This window comes from Sciurus vulgaris (genome assembly GCF_902686455.1).
Source record: "Sciurus vulgaris genome assembly, chromosome: 14".
Lineage (NCBI taxonomy): Eukaryota > Metazoa > Chordata > Mammalia > Rodentia > Sciuridae > Sciurus > Sciurus vulgaris.
In genome coordinates this window covers 43,964,154-43,980,928 of record NC_136475.1, presented here as the reverse complement: position 1 = coordinate 43,980,928, position 16,775 = coordinate 43,964,154, and the positions used below count along the sequence as shown (strand labels likewise).

Below are 16,775 nucleotides of genomic sequence, written 5' to 3'. Positions count from 1 at the left end.
CCCTTCACTACTTACACAGTACATTCTAACAGTACTCAAAAACTTTCCATATCTTCCTATGCCTAAGTATCTTTGTGCTTCCTTTGGCCTAGAACACCCTTTCTTGCCTATCTCCTTGGAGAACATGAACCAATCAAAAGAGCAAATATATCTGTGTATGACACAGATTAATCACCCCACCTCTGAACACAGCATAAACATGTACACAAAGTAAGATGTATATCTCTGCCCAGAGATCTATGTTCCTATAAGGTTCGATTTATAGCTCATTAGTCATTGTATCCCTAACACCAGGCACCAAACATAATTTAACCAATTTATTAATATCTTTGCTGTATCTAATCTACTGATTCATTTCACAAATACTCAAAAAACTAGCATGATTGTGACAGGGAAAATCTAATCAGAGACAGGAGTAAATTTTCTAATCCCTGCTTTAGTATTATAATTAAAAGTATTTATTGGCCTGAGGTTGTGGCTCAGTGGTAGAGCACTTGCCTGACATGTGTGAGGCACTGGGTTCAATTCTCAGCACCGCATGTAAATAAATAAATAAAGGTTCATTGACAACTAAAAAAATATTAAATAAAAAAAAGTATTTTTTAATTCAATAAATATCTAGCAGTTGTCCCTTATGTTAAGCACAGGGAGAAACAAAGATAAATTACTACACAGATCCTTAGCTCAAGGATCTTCAGGCCAAAGAATGTGATAAAATACACATACAATTGACCCTCTATATCCCTGGATACCACATTAGCAAATTCAACGAAATGAAGATCAAGAATAGTTGAAAATGCATCTGTACTGAACGTGTATAGCCTTTTTTTCTTTGTCATTATCACTAAACAATAAAGCATAACAACTATTTATACTGTATTAGGTATTATATGTAATCTAGAGATGATTTAAAGATTACAGGAAGATATATGTCGGTTATATTCAATATATGAGGGACCCTGAGGGACAAATGTATAAATATCCTGCAAAGAAAAGAGTATCTAGGGAGGGGGTCCTAGATAAAATGTTATGGGAATTTGGCAAAGGGGTCAATTTTCTTTACTTGAGAAGAACAAGAAATTATACAAAGTTGCCATTTTAGCTGAAAACTACAGAAGTAGGTATGGAAAGAGGAGGAAAAATTCCTCCAGACTGAGGGAACAGTGCAAGGAAAACAGAGCAAGCCAAAAACAGTCTGGCAGAAATTAAAAATATGTAAAAATTAGTAGGCAAAAGTTAGCAGTATGACTGATGGAAGCAAATCTTGAAGGCCTTTAAATGACAGAGTATTGATTTTATTTTATAGAAGTCAAAGAACTTTAAAAATTATCACCCTATTCCTTTTTCCGTTGTTCATTTTTTTTTCTCATCCTTAAAAGCAATTGTCACAGGCCTCTTTTGAGAACCTGATGGAAGCAATGGACTCTTTCCAGAAAATAATGTACCCATTACACAAATCTACAAAATTTATCACACAAAGAAAATCTCTTAATAATTTGTAGGGGTAGCAAATTCAACAAAATTATTTTTCAGAATAGACTTGGACAAATTTATAGGTTCCACTGATGAGGTAGAAATTCATGATGCAAAAGAGAAAAGAATACCATAAATATATACAACTTTAGTCAAATATATTTTTCATTAAAAAAAAAAAAAAAGAGAGAGAGAGAGTAAGAAACAAGAAAAGTGGTGCAACAAAGTCCCAAAAGAGGCAAAGTGGCCCAACTGTCAAAAAACAGCCAAATGAAAGCTTCTTAATAGTCAAAATTAAAGACCTTAAGTTAAAAAGCGGTACTCTCATTTTTATGCTTTTACCTTAGGTACTTGCTCCAGATCTGTCCTGGATTTATCTATGAAAAAAAGAAAACGGAAAAATATGATTTTTTTAAACTTGTTTTCATTTTACCTTCATAAAATATATTTTGACAGATTCAGTGTTGTACTGAGTCACAACCAAATAACTACTTAGGTCTCTTCCTTCATCAAGTATCTATCAATCAACCTACCATGTCTACTTAATAGGCAAGTAGGTAAAGCACTGAGTAAAACACATGTTCCAAATAATTTGAATCAAAGATTTAGCAGCAAAAATTTATAATCAAACATTCAGCTGAATAATACATTTCAAATTCTTTTTTGAAATGGCAGAGAAAGGTTGATGCTCTCATATTAAGTTTTGGTAAAATTAAGTATGGTAGGTTTTGTAGTTTTAGAAAATGAATTAAATTCTACAACAGAAATATTGTTTTTTATCATTTAAAATATCCACCCTCCCATCCAGAACTTATGATCAAAGACTACCTTTTTTTGGGGGGGGGGGGGACAGGGCAGGGTTACAGGAATTGAACCTGGAGGCACTTAACCACTGAGCCATATCCCTCTCCCCTTTTTTGTATTTTACTTAGAGACAGGGTCTCACTGAGTTGCTTAGGGCCTCAGTAAGTTGCTGAGGCTGATTTTGAACTCGAGATCCTCCTGCCTCAGCCTCCCAAGCCACTGGGATTACAGACATGTGCCACCACACCTAGCAGGACTACTTTTCTATACCATATTAATTTTCTTCTCAGACATCTTCATTTGTATCACCTACAAACTTATTTACAAAGGAAACTACTTTCATCCAACTATGAAGTACCCTGCCTTTTTATTCTGTACCAGGGACTGAACTCAGGGTGGTACCCTTTTTATTTTTTCATTTGAGACAGGGTCTAAGTTGCTTGGGGCCTTGCTATGTTACCGAAGCTAGTCTTGAACTTGTGATCCTCCTGACTCAGCCTCCTGAGTTGCTGGGATTATAGGCTACTGTGCATGGTCCCCTTTCATTCCCAAAATTAACTTTTCTATACTTGGACTCCATCTCCTCCTGCTTTTCTATACTTGGACTCCATCTCCTCCTGCTTTTTCTATGAGCTTTCTTCATCAATTACCCTCCCTTCCATATCTTCAACTTCTTTGCTGCTATTAATTCTTATATCTCTGCATATAATTATGCTCAGTTCTCTTCCATTTAAAAAGAAAAAGAAAAAGATAAAACCTCAGGGCTAGGACTAGGTTGAAGCAAGGGAGCCAACTAAGGTACAAAATGTAAAGTACTCATGTTAGGAGCTATGTAATGCCTCTCTTGCTAGTCCTGGCCTTAAAAACACATTCTTTCACTCTGTTCTCTCTAATCAATGCCCTATCTCAAACTTTCCATATCTCTACCAGTAGTCGTATTTCTTTCTCTTGGACTCAAGAGATAGTAGTTTTTGTAACCACTACTCCATTTCAAATGCTCTCCCTAACATCCCCTAACTGCCAAATCCTAAGAGACTTCTCAGTGTACAAAAAGATCTACCCCTGAAGTATTCTCACACTGCGGACTAATCATTCTCACTTCACTGAAACTCTCATGGCCTTTCATTTCCAACTTCTTTGACCACTTTTTTGTTTCCTTCACAAGTACCTTATTTACTATCTGCTCCTTAAACATGATAGTTTCATAGCTTTCCATCATCAGTCCTTCTCACTATTCACATCCTCCCTGGTTGATCCCTTTCATGCCCTTGGATTCAGCTACCATACTATTGTCCAGCACACTGTCTATGATAGTGTTCATCATACCTATATTTCATCCTACATTTCTCTTTCCTGAGCTGTAGGTTGCCAATCAGACATGTCCTTCACTGCAACTCTGCAACAAATTAGCCTCCACCGCTTCCAAAATTTCTCCTGCTATATACTGCCTTTTGTGTTGACTTGAACCTCTCACCTAGACAGTTGCCCAAACAAGAAATCTGGAATCATTTTGGCCATTAAAACCTGTATCCAGATTTCTGAGGTATCTCTCTCAAAGATCTAATCCCCTTTCCATTTTCACTGTAACTGTTATTGGGGCATCATTTCTCATTTGTATTACCACTTAAGACTCCAACTGTCTCATTGCCTCCAGTCTTATTATCATCTGAAAATTCATTAGCCACAACTGTTTTCACAGTGATAAGTATAATTATAAATCTGATCATGTGTGATTAAAAAAATTTTGTAGCACTATACTGCCTTTAGAAAAAGTAAAATTCCTGAGCATAGCATATAAGGCTCTTCTGACCCCTGCCTACTGCTTCAGCTGCATCTCTTACTCTCAGTACAGCAAACATACGAGGCTCTTGCACTCTTTGAACATGTTATGTTCTCTCAATTCTATGGCTTTGTATAAACTATTCCCTTTTCCTGGAATGTTTTTTCCCCACATAACTGTTTCACACTAACTAGTTTAAAATACATGTAATCATCATCAACTATGCCTTTTGAGTTAGTAATGTTAGGGGTAAAAATTTACCACCATACCAAACTTACTGTTTAATATACAAATGCTGTAACGACTGGTTTATTTCTTTAACCTCATTCAAAAGATCAGCTTCTACAGGACTGAGAATATTTCTTAACGAATCTATTTTTGAGCAACAAGCAAAATACAAAGCACCATGCTATTAATGTCAGACCCTCAATTTTTCTCTTTAAAGTTTTTAGAAAATAGGCTACAAAAATTTTACTATAAATAAAAATTATACATATGACAGCAACCAAGGTTCCAGAATTAAGATTTTGTTCATTAATATTTATGCTATGCTTTACTATCTGCAAATAATACATTTTCATACCATGAGTATGTAAAAGAGTCCTGTCAAAGGTATCTTTAGGAGGACAAATATTCTTGCATCTCTCATGTATCTTCTCTCTCTAATCAAAAGACAATAGTTAAGACAATAGTTAAATAAGTAATCAATGCTATACAGAAATGTGATTATTCAAAGTATAAAAATTTTCACAACAGAATACTAAAATAAAAGCAAATGAGTTCTATAATTTTAAATATATGAAATCACTAGTGCCCTAAACTTAAATAAAAATAACAACTATTTAATTATGGTAAAATCTCCATATATGGAATGAAGAAAGCAAACAGAAAATCTTTATTCACATAACAGAAATCAATTGGGATAATTAGTTTTAGATCAAGAAAGAAAACCCCAAAACCTACATAAAACCAGATAAAAAGACAGAAATTAATCACTGCCAATTTGAGTTAAAAAAAAAAAAATCTCACTCTGAACTAAGGCTGAATGTCCACTTTATAACATTGTTATCTTTTCAAAGGTGCCACTGAAAGGACACCTGGGAATGGCAAGTATGTTGACAAAAAAAAAACACTTGGCTACTAGTGTTCAGTGTCAGTGACTACAAGACTATTTTCCAAAGAAGCTGCACCATTTTGCATGCCAACCAGCAATAAATGAGAGTTCCTATTGTTCCATGTCCTTGACAATATTTAGCACTGTAAGTATTTTGGATTTTTGTAATTCTAATAGATATGTAATGGCATCTTATTTAAATTTGCAATTTGTAGATTCTGTATAAAAACATATATGATAGCCCTAAAAAGAATCAGATACTATATGCATTAATGCCAATATAAAGCCACATTTAGCCTATCTCCAAACCATAAAAAGTAATCAAGTAAAATAAAATCAGCTAAATTCAAATTAGACTTGTGAATGAAAGAGTATAAAAAGGACTACTTATAGAAATATAAATGAATTTTGGGTCAGGTACAATGGCACATGCCTATATTCCAGGCTACTGGGAAGACTGAGGCAAAAGGATCACTTGAGCCCAGAAGATTCTAAGCCACACAGTGAGATCCCATTTCAAAAAAATATAAAATATGTGTGTGTATTCCCTGTAAAAAAGACTGAAATGGCAACTAGTATTATATTGCTAATAGTCACTTTCTAACAATCTAAAAATGAGTAATAGGCCATCTCAAACTCAGCACTACCCTCAGTTTCTGTTTCAGATCAGGTTTAAAGCAACATACTGAGTTATAATTACGCCTGGATATGTTAAGGCAATCTGCTAGAGCTAACTACTAAACTGTGAAAAATGAGGGTCACAGGAATCGTTCTACTCCTAATTTCTTCCTTTTTTTGGGGGGGTTCTGGGAATTGAACCCAGGATACTTAATCACTTAGCTACATCCCCGGCCCTTTTTATTTTGAGATAGGGTCTTACTAAATTGCTTAGGGCTTTGCTAAATTGCTGAAGCTGGCTTTGAACTTGAGCTCCTCTTACCTCAGTCTCCCAAGTCTCTGGGATTACAGAATGTGCCATCACACCTGGCTACTCCTAATTTCTTAAATCTCACAAATGATCTAAATTTTATAGGTCTAATAGAACCATTTTATCCTTGGTAGGTAGGGTAGGTTTCATACTAATCTTAGCACCAACAAGGATGTGTAATTCTGAAAACTCACTACAGTAAAACAAATGTATCTAAGAAAAAAATTAAACATAACCCAAAACAGGAGTATTTTTATGAATAAAAAATAATACCATCATAGGTTCAAAGATTATTGGTCAAAAATTTACAATAAATCAAACTAAAACTCTATTATTTTTTACCTGACTATAACTAATTTTAAGATTAGATATTACCTGAGAGATTTCCTGTTGATATACTGTAAAATGTTCCTTGTTGATCTGTGGGAGGTAGAATGAAGGTATGACTTCGGTATCCACAAAGTCCAATCCCCATGTTTTTGTGAAGAAGTCAGATTCTCTTTTTGCTAATCTAGGATCATTTAGTGCTGCTGGGAGATTTACTTTGGAATGATATATAGTCCATCTATTTTGATCTGTAACTAGAGATGGGGTAACACATAAACTATTTGAATCACCTGCAAAAAGTAAACAAGAAAACCTGGTAAAGTTGGTTCTGTTGTTTGCAAATATATCCTAGGAAAAAAAAAAATGCTTAGAATCGACTTTGCACAAACCAACCAAATGCTCTCTTCCATGGTAAATTATTAGTTTAAAAAAAAAAAAAAATCAATCTGATTAAATAATCTTCATCTTCCAGAAGCAATTAATTATCAAAAGGAAGAAAAACATGCACAAGATAAAGGATATGCAAAATTTGAGGGCTGTAGTTTCCAGGTGGGGTAGGTGTTAAAAAAAAAAAAAATCATTAATTCCTTTCTTTATAATACCTCTATCATTTTTTTCAAAATTGGAAATACCGACCTCCGCCCCCCCCCCTCTTTTTTTTAAGAGCTAGGCCTTTATTCTATTGTACTATGGCAAGCATTCTTGGTTCAAACATTCTTTGACTTGAAATCAGGTGATATAATGTTGCTGTGGCAGTGAATTCTCATTATTTGCAGCAGTTTTCTTGTACAAAGTCACTGTGAACACTTAACAAATATTGAACTACTGCTCCTAGGAAATTAAAGAGTTAAGTTCTTATGAACCTCAGGTCACAACATTTTCATCAACCAATTCATTTTGTGGATGTTTCTGTTTAAAAACACTTTACACTATATAGCACTGATTCAATAACATTTAACTCATGGCTAACAGCACCATAACTCATGGTTGAATGAAGCTTATTCTACACATGCATTTTTCTTATAAGGTATAACACAGCCTACTTGTGTTTATGAACTCTAGACGGCACTTCGGCATATGCCTGGGGGCCGATTTAAACAGTAAAATCACCAAGAAAAAGCACAAAAATGCAAAACATGAAATATTGCTCTCTGCATGTATCCAGGCAGCTCAAATTTTTCTTTTTTTTCTTTCTTTTTTTCAGTATTGGGGATTGAGCCTAGGGACTTATACACGCTATGCACTCTACCACTGAGCTACAAACTCAGATCTTCTTATTTTGAGACAAAGTCTCATTAAGTTGCCCAGGCTAGCCTCAAAATTGTGATCCTCCTGCCTCAGTCTCCCAATTGCTGGGATTACAAGGTTACAGGTGTGCACCACCATTGTCCAGCTTCAAATTTTTCAAAGCTCAAGACTGCAAATAATCACAAAAGTACCACTAGTATTGATTTGAGGGGTTACAAATAAATTTTAGGGAGAATAAACAAATACAGAATCTGCAAATAATGAGGACTGATTGTACTGTTTTAACTAAACAACTTTCAATCTGAACTTTCATTTTCAACACTTTTTCAGCAGATATAGGTAACTTATTTTATGGCAATTCATGAAAAGGACTACAATCCAATTCCACTATCAACTTATTTCCAAATTATTTATCTATCTTAATTTTTAATATTAAAAATTCTACTCTTTCAGGTAATTTTATGAAACATGACTGCTAATTTAAAGATAGTATAAATTATCAGTAAAAAATCCTCAAAAAGGAAAAAATAAAAAGCTTTACCTGTGGGTTCCTTGGGACATACGTCTGGCAGTGACTGCACAGGTCGAATGTGTTTTGTTGGATCTACCTCTTTTTTAAAGAAAACATCACTGCTGCTTCCTTGAGGCACTGGTGAAGAACTGTGGCTTGAAGCCATTGCATAAAATCACCACTCAACTAAAAATGAGTAAGAAACAAATAAAAATTGATACTTCATACAAACCCAAATCTGTTATGTGCATTTCATAAAGTTTTCTTTCAAAAACAAATGTTTTTCAAAATCCCTCAAAGCATATGTAAGCATGCAGTTTGTATATTGTGAAAGTTATTCAAAACATTTAGTTTGCTAAGGTATTAGTCCTTGTTCGAAGAAAAAAAAAATTCTCCCAGGTAAAACATCTTAGCTTTTTACCCAAATTCAAATTTATACCAATACTGTACCCAATGTTATTAAGGATGAAAATATTCCATTCATTCAACAAGTATATAGTAATGATACATTTACAGCAAAATGGTTAAGTACTTTTTCATTATTTTTATTTTCTCCCCTTTTGTACTGAGGATTGAACCCAGGGGCTCTCAAATATCAAGCCACATCCCCAGAACTTTTTTTTTTTTTTTTTTTTTTTTTTGAGACAGGGCCTTGTTAAACTGCTGAGATTGCTTTGAACTTGTGATCATCCTGCCTTCAACTGCCCGAGAGACACTGGGATTGTAGGTGTGTGCCACCATGCCCGGCTCAGTGCCTAAGTTTCCCCAGGTAGTCTCTGTCTACCTGGGGTCATATCATTCACCAACAGGATAACCAGAAGAAAATTTACTTAATCCTTCTATGCCTTTCTTTATCTGTGAAATGGAAGGGGGAAAGATTCCATCTCATAAACACTTTGTCAACAATTACAGGAATGGGTATATATAAAGCATTTAAAATAACACCTGCCTCCAAGTTAGTATTCAGATGTAAGTAATTACCATTATAGTTACTTTTACTATGTGACTGCCATACAGTAATATATTGATTAAAAAATCATTAGTAATTAAATCATAAAGGAAAAGAAGTGGCATTCTTCAAGGAGCTTACAATTACATTAAGCAACCAAAATAAATATGTAAACTTATGCTTTATCTACACAAAAGGAAACTATATTTAGGTTTTTTTTTTTTTTTAAATGCATTCTGAAAGAACTTGTGGGGCAAAACAACAAAATATAGGTCAGAGAGTCAGACTTCATAAATGAAGCAATACTGCAACTAGATAGTGAAGACACTGTATTATTTTACTATTTTCTTAATGAAATGTTTAGAGATCACTTAATCTAAGTTCCCTCATACTGAGATAAGTATAGCAAGGCCCAGAAATATTATATGCTTCAACAAGTTAGAAAGAAAGAGCCAAATTAGGATATATGGTGAATATAAAAACAAAAGTAGGAAATAAGAAGCAGAGCAATACAAGTAGGACCCATGACAAATAGCTCATCTACTCTTTTTTTAAAAAATGTTTTAAAATATCTTTTTAGTTGTAGATGGACACCTTTATTTACTTTTATGTGGTGCTGAGGATCAAGCCCAGTACTTCATACATGCTAGGCAAGTGCTCTTCCACTGAGCCACAACCCCAGCACCTCATGACTACTCTTAACTTTCCTCTGGACTGCTGAAAAATTACATTTATCAGACTTCCTTGCATATCTACCTCAGTACTTTCAATGCAAAGGAAACAACCAAACATTTACTCTGGCTATATGAAAACAAGCTGCTAAGGAAATAGCACAGACTGCGGGATCTGAGAACCCCAGGTTACACACCTTCCAGCTCTAGACCTACGTTCCAGTTCACAGGAAATAGGACTGAGAGAGAAAGGTTTAACCCAAAATATGGAGGAAACAATCAGACAAAGTGAAAATATGAGGCATTCTATAAGAAAACTGGCCTGGTCACTTAGTTGTTTTAATAAAGCAAGGAGTAGTTTTTTTTTTTGTTGTTGTTGTTTTTCCCCTTCGAGGAGCTGGGGATTTGAGCAAGTGCCCTCCAAAGTAGGCTATTTCTTCAGCTCAGCAAGTTCTTTTAGATTAAATAACAAGGCAAAACTAAGCTAATTTGTTAGACTTAACTGAATCCTGGTTCAAAAAGAATAAACTGGCTTTAATACATTCTTGGGGAAATTGGAAAATCTTGAATATGAACTGAATGTTAGATATTTTGGGATTATTTTTAGATGTATTAATGGTGTTGAGACTACAAGAAATGTCCTTACAATTAGCACAAGAATAATGAAGTATTTAAGTGAAGGGTGATGTCATTATCTGCAACTTACTTTCAAACAATTCAGCAAAGAATACACATTAAGTAAATATGGCAAAATGTTTAAAACAGTCTAAGTGAAATGTATGAGTATTGTACCTTCTATGCTTTCGTTTTTCTAAAGGTTTGAAATTTTTCACAATAAAAATTGAGGGAAAAGACATTTTACACATTTGTCAAATGTTACAAATATTACAAAATATAACAAAAGGACAATTATCCAACAAAAGAACGTTCCATTTGTAACTTTTAATTTACCTCAAGATGGCATTATATACAACTTCAAATGTAGAAAAACTTACCAATAGAGTTCAATTTCATGCTGCAGAATAATATTACTCACAGAAACCAGAATTCCTAATAAAGTCTGATAAAAAGATAGCTGAGACTTATCACAGGCATTACCCAAATAGTATGCAAAAATTTCTTCCCTTCCTTCTACACTGTAATAGTTACTATTACAAAACCACTTATAGTAAACTGGATTTTCAATGAGATTATTTATTATAGGTAAGTCTTTTTTTCTTTTGTCTACTATTTTTAATATACACAAAAGTTCTTACTAGAATGATTAACATTACAGATACATAACTAGTCATTTTATTTACCTCCTCCTATGTATCATAAGTGGTAACCTACTTTAAAAATCTAAATTTACCTACCCTCTATCATGCTTCTGTCATACTATGGTATCCTAACTGGGGTCTCTGCTTCCAATCTAAACCTTTTTTTTTCTTTTTTTTTTTTTTTTTGCAGTGCTACAGATTGAACACACAACCTTATGTAGTCTAGGCTAACTTTCTACAACTGAACTGTATGTCCCCAGTCCCTCAAAAATCTTTAGTGATTATTTATTACCTCCCAGACAAATCCCAAACATCCTAAGCTGGTATTTGAAGGTTTTACAATCTTCTTTTTAGTCTTATTTTCTATTATTTGTGGATAAGCTCTACTTTAGACTGACTGGTCTAACTGTCTAATTTATCATGCTATCCTGGATGCTTTGTCCTAGAATGTTTATACCATCATGCTACCTAATACCTCTTCTCCCTTCAAAAGTGATTTTAAATTGTTTCATTTCTAGATTTTATATCCTAACAAATACACCCCGTATTTGAAAATATAAACCAAATATAAACAATCCCAGAATTATTTTTAAGAGTGAAAAAGTTGAAACCAACTTTTAAATAAGAATGATTAAGGCAGATTTGAGGTTTTCAAGTACTATTGAAAACTGCAAGTCTTGGCCATACTTAGTCATAACTTGGTGCAAAAAGCCTGAGCAGCATGTCTATTAATGAATTGATAGAAAGCTGATTATGTTTGCTTTGTTAATCATCTCAGAATATCTCTTTTAAAATAAGTTGTTTTAAAAGAAACAGAAGGGAAATATGCTACCTAATATATACACAGTGCAGACCTCATAGGTCTTTAGACATACCCTCATATAAGGGGGTAAAGGAGAAGACTGAGTGGTTAAGGGTGTCAAGGAACTTAACTGCTCCCATAGGAAAGGAACTGGCCAACCTTGGACCAGCAGGTTTTTAGCTGAACTGTTACCTGCCTTTCTCACCCAGTAAATCAATCCCTGTACTTGTTTTCTTCTTTTAAAGAAGTCTTGGTTACCTAATTCTATTTTATTATAACTTTAAAAATGAAAGTTATTGCTCTAAATTCATAGCAGGTGCTTTACTCTTTGCTTGAATCAAATCATTCCGTATCAGACTTGCCCTTGGTTTACTATAGATAATTGGCTTTAAGGTGGCTTTTGTTTTTTAATGTACAATGTTTTTAATTTGTTAAATTGCTATAGCCGGCAACTATTTCACATATATAAAATTGCATTCCCTTTGTATTTTATGCGCAATTTGACAACTGAGTGTGTTTTATATTCTGGTTGAATTATGCATGTTTGGGTAAATGAAAACTGTCTATCACTTAAAAATAAAGTTCCCTGAATAACTGATGCTTTTCTTCTAAAAGAAAATGGTTAATAAACTACAATACAACCAAATAATGGATTATACTGCCACTAAAAATAGAATTGCAGACCTCATGCAGATCAGAATGGCTGCAATGAAAAAATAACTAGTATTGGCAAGGATGTGGAAATTGGAACTCTGAACATTATTGGTTGGAATGTGAAATCATACAGCTACTATGGAAAAAATATATAGCTCCTAAGAAAATAAAAAACAATTACTGTATGATCCAGCAATTCCACTTCTTGGTATATACCCCAAGTAATTGAAAACAGTATCTCAAAAATATATTTGTCTACCTAACTTCATAGCAGCACTATTTGAAATAGCTAAGGGACAGAAACAACTGAAGTGTTCACAGATGAATGGATAAACAAAATGTAGTATATACATGTAATAGAATATTATTTAGCCTTAAAAAGGAAGGAAATTCTTTTCCTTTTTTCTTTTGGTTTACTGGGGACTGAACCCAGGGCCTTGTGTATGCTAAGCAAGCATTCTATTGTTCAGCTACATTCCTTGTCCTTTTATTCTACTTAAACAGGGTCTCATTTAATTGTCCAGGTTGGCCTATAACTTGCAATCCTCCTTTTTCTGCCTCCCAAGTAGCTGGTATTACAGGCAACAGCAAAAAGTAAGGAAATTCTGACATATGCCACAATACGGATGAACCCTGAGAACAAGATGCTAAGTGAAATAAGTCAAACAAAATGACAAATATTGTATGATTCCACTTATATGAGGAATTCATATAGATTAAAAGTAGAATGATGGTTGCCAGGCGCTGGGAGGAGGGGGAGATAGGGAGTCATTATTTAATGGTTACTAAGTTTCAGTTTTACAAGATGAAAAAGTTTTGGAGGGGCTGGGGATATAGCTCAGTTGGTAGAGTGCTTACCTCCCAAGCATCCCTGGGTTCAATCCCCAGCACTGCCAAAAAAAAAAAAAAAAAAAAAAAAAAAATTTTGGAGGTTTTGGAGACTGGGTACATAACAATGTAAATATACTTAACATTACTTAACAGGCACTTAAACAGTTAAGATGATATATTTTGCATATTTTTAAATATAATTTAAAATATTTAAGTAGAATTGCAGGGTATTTAATTACATAAAAATGTTTGTAATATATTGTTAAGTAGAAAGTTTTCAAAGCAATAAAGTATGATCCTGATTTTCTAACTTAAAATAAGTATATGTACTAGCAAAAAAATTGTAAGGTATTAACCGCAATATTAATAGCAGTTAAGTTCAAAGGACAGAATTAAAAGCATTTTAAATTTTTGTTAGCCTGTGTTTTTCTACATTTTTCAAATGTTCTATGAAAGTGAATTACTTTGTGAACTCTGAATCAGGAACAATATATAAAAAGTACTATTATTAAACTAAACAAAAAAGCACTATTATTAAACTATACAAGTTCAGCCTCAGACTTATACCTACTTCTACCATGAATCTTTGTTTTTATTACCTAAAGAGAACTAGCCTTCCTTTGAACTTTGAATGATTATCTGTACCAGCAATCTACAAACATATTGATCACATACCCATGAGCTTAAAATCTTTTAAGGAAAAATATTTAAGCAAATATCATTTAAAAATTATATAGCATATCACTATCTTATTACATTATGTACAATATAAAACTTAAATGTAAATTTAAAAGATGAGAAAGAGGACTTTTTAAAATATTCTTATATTAGTTAATGTATAAAATCCTTTTACTCCAATTTTAATTGATAACAATGTGATGTTATGCATCGTTATTAAAAATCATATATATATATATATATATATATATATATATATATATATTTGTGTGTGTGTGGTGCTGGGGATTGAACCCAGGGCCTTCTGCTTGCAAGGCAAGCACTCTACCAACTGAGCTATATTCCCAGTCCAAAAATCTGAATACTTTATGAACTAGTGATTCAAAGATATGGTTCTCAATTCCATTTATTTTAATGCCTGGGTTTAAAGCCTGCTGTAGGTAAAAAGAGTATCATACAAGTGTATATGGAACCAAAGGGAAAAAATACATCACCACATCACTGATTACAATTTCTAAACCAATTATCTGGAGGGTTTTTAAGTAGGTTAGAAAATTTCATTTATTTTTTTAAAGTGTTCGTTTTCAGCAACAAAATCACATGATTATTTCCAAACATCTATTTTCAAAATACATTCACTACAGCACAAGTGTCTTTAGAAAATTAACTATTTTCTCACTGTTTAAGATTAAAATAAGTTGGGCAATGATCGCACACACCTGTAGTCCCAACTATGGAGAGGCCAAGATGGGAGGATCACTTGAGACCCTATCTCTTAAAAAGAAAAAAAAAAGATAAAACATAAAACACTTGGAAGGAACAGAGAAAGTGCATTGTTCTTTGTTTACTTAGCTCTTTGACTAAATTCTACAGTCAGTCACATGTTGTCTTTCAAAAGATCAGCAGATTTGGAACTTTTTTTGTTGCTGTTAAAAAACAAATCCAGGGCTGGGGTTGTGGCTCAGTGGAAAAATGCTTGCCTAGCACATGTGAGGCACTCGATTCGATCCTAAGCACCACATAAAAATAAATAAAATAAAGGTATTGTGTCCCTCTATAACTAAAAAATATTTTTAAAAAATCCAACACACAGCAAAATTAAGTTTGACAACTCTTAAGTTATTATTTATAAGCCTAATGAGGTCTATAGGTAGGAAGAAGACCTAGTTTTGCACTTTATTTACTTGTGCTTCCATTATTAGTATCACCTTTCACTCAAGGTTTTCCTTTAATTAAAACCAGATAACAATCTGTAAACCCACTTAACTACTCATGTAAACTATATAATAACATCACAGGATGAACTAAGTAAAGGATACCACTGTTACTGCCTTTGTGCTTATTTGCTTGTATGAAACCATCTGAGATGGATATATGGACTGACTGGAAGTGCTGATATCAATCCTTATAGCAAATTAGTGAAAGTTAAGCTTAAACTGGATGATACCTTACAAATAAGTTTGGACTTTACCCACAAGACTGTGGTGAGTCGTTATATACTTTAAAATTTGGGTGCCAAATACATCATTCTGTGAGAGTATTAGGAAGAGATGAGGGCCAAGTACAGAACCCAAAAAGACTCAAACATTTCTAAAGAAATAAATGAAAAAAAAAAAAAAAAAAAAAAAAAAGATGGAAGGGCTGGGAAGGTAGCGCAGTGGTAGAGTGCTTGCCTAGCATGCAGAAATCCTTGTCGAACCCCAGTAACACAAAAAAAGAAAGAAGGGGGCAGCAATAAAAATTTGTGGTATTGGAGGGGTGTAGCTCAGTGATAGAGCAAGCATATGCTCAGCATGTACAAGGCCCTGGGTTCAATCCCCAGTACCAAAAAAAAAAAAAAAAAAAGTCTGCAATAAAAGAAAAAACATCCAAGAGAGTGGGAGGAAAGAGCAGGAGAGAAATATCCACCCAGAATGTACAAACAAAATAATAAGGAAAGAAAAGCTCCTTCGAATTTGTCAAGTAGGAATTCATCAGTTATATCAGAAAACAATGTCAACTCCAGTTATGGGAGTGAAAGCCAGACTGCAGAGGCTGGACTGGAATAGAAAGTGAGGAAATTAAAAAATAAGATGTTCAGCCATTTTTCAAGAGACTCAACCATGACATAATAAAACAGAACACATAGTACAATCTCATTTTGATAAAAAACTTTTATAACGATATAATGTACAGAAAAATATACAGCAAAATGTTAACAGTGGTTATAGCTGCCTATAGTGGTTATAGTAGTCTTTCCTGACTACTGTTTCTAAGCATATTCTTTCCCTTCATTCCCAACCCAACACATACTCCCATTTTCTATCACAGCATTATAGTTTATAATCTTTAGAGTATTTTCTCAAATTACAAGTGATTTATTTACCTGCTTGTTCCCCATTTCCTCCACTATATTGTAAAATTATACTTACGTCATTTACTGTCCTATACTGTACCAAACAGTCTGAGCATTCAATAAATTCCATGAACGTTCACAGAATGAACAAATGAACAAATACTGTGGCATGGAGGTTAGGACACAGAAGCCACTCACAATGTCTCATGTAAGTTTATATGTGTTCAAAATAAAATAAAACCTAAGTCCCAAATATATTTTGTTTGTATAACATTACTGACTTCCTAAAATTTAATTCTAGATCTCTACATTTCTTAAAGCACAACATAATATACTGTTTAGGAATACTATCTACGGGTAGTTAAATCTGTCATTTGTAAGTTTTATGACTTTTGACAACTTTTTAACCTT

At 33.5% G+C, this 16,775-nt stretch overlaps 1 protein-coding gene across 12 annotated transcripts in view; it reads right to left on the bottom strand.

Moving 5' to 3' along the window:
* The window catches only part of VPS54 (VPS54 subunit of GARP complex), a 93,514-nt gene that overhangs the window by 64,794 nt on the left and 11,945 nt on the right, over nt 1-16,775 (bottom strand). For 9 of the 12 annotated variants that reach the window (XR_013758958.1, XR_013758959.1, XR_013758960.1 and 6 more), the window contains exons 2-5: nt 8,216-8,371; nt 6,475-6,716; nt 4,641-4,719; nt 1,816-1,850 (exon numbers count right to left, since the gene is read on the bottom strand). Coding sequence is in view for 8 of the 12 variants with exons in the window: in XM_079109679.1 (XP_078965805.1) it covers nt 1,816-1,850; nt 4,641-4,719; nt 6,475-6,716; nt 8,216-8,351 (492 nt within the window). In the remaining 4 variants the exon portion in view is untranslated. Of the gene's footprint in view, nt 1-1,815; nt 1,851-4,640; nt 4,720-6,474; nt 6,717-8,215; nt 8,372-13,378; nt 13,411-16,775 lie in introns of those variants that run through there. The other 3 variants (XM_079109681.1, XM_079109684.1, XM_079109686.1) reach the window with 3 other exon arrangements.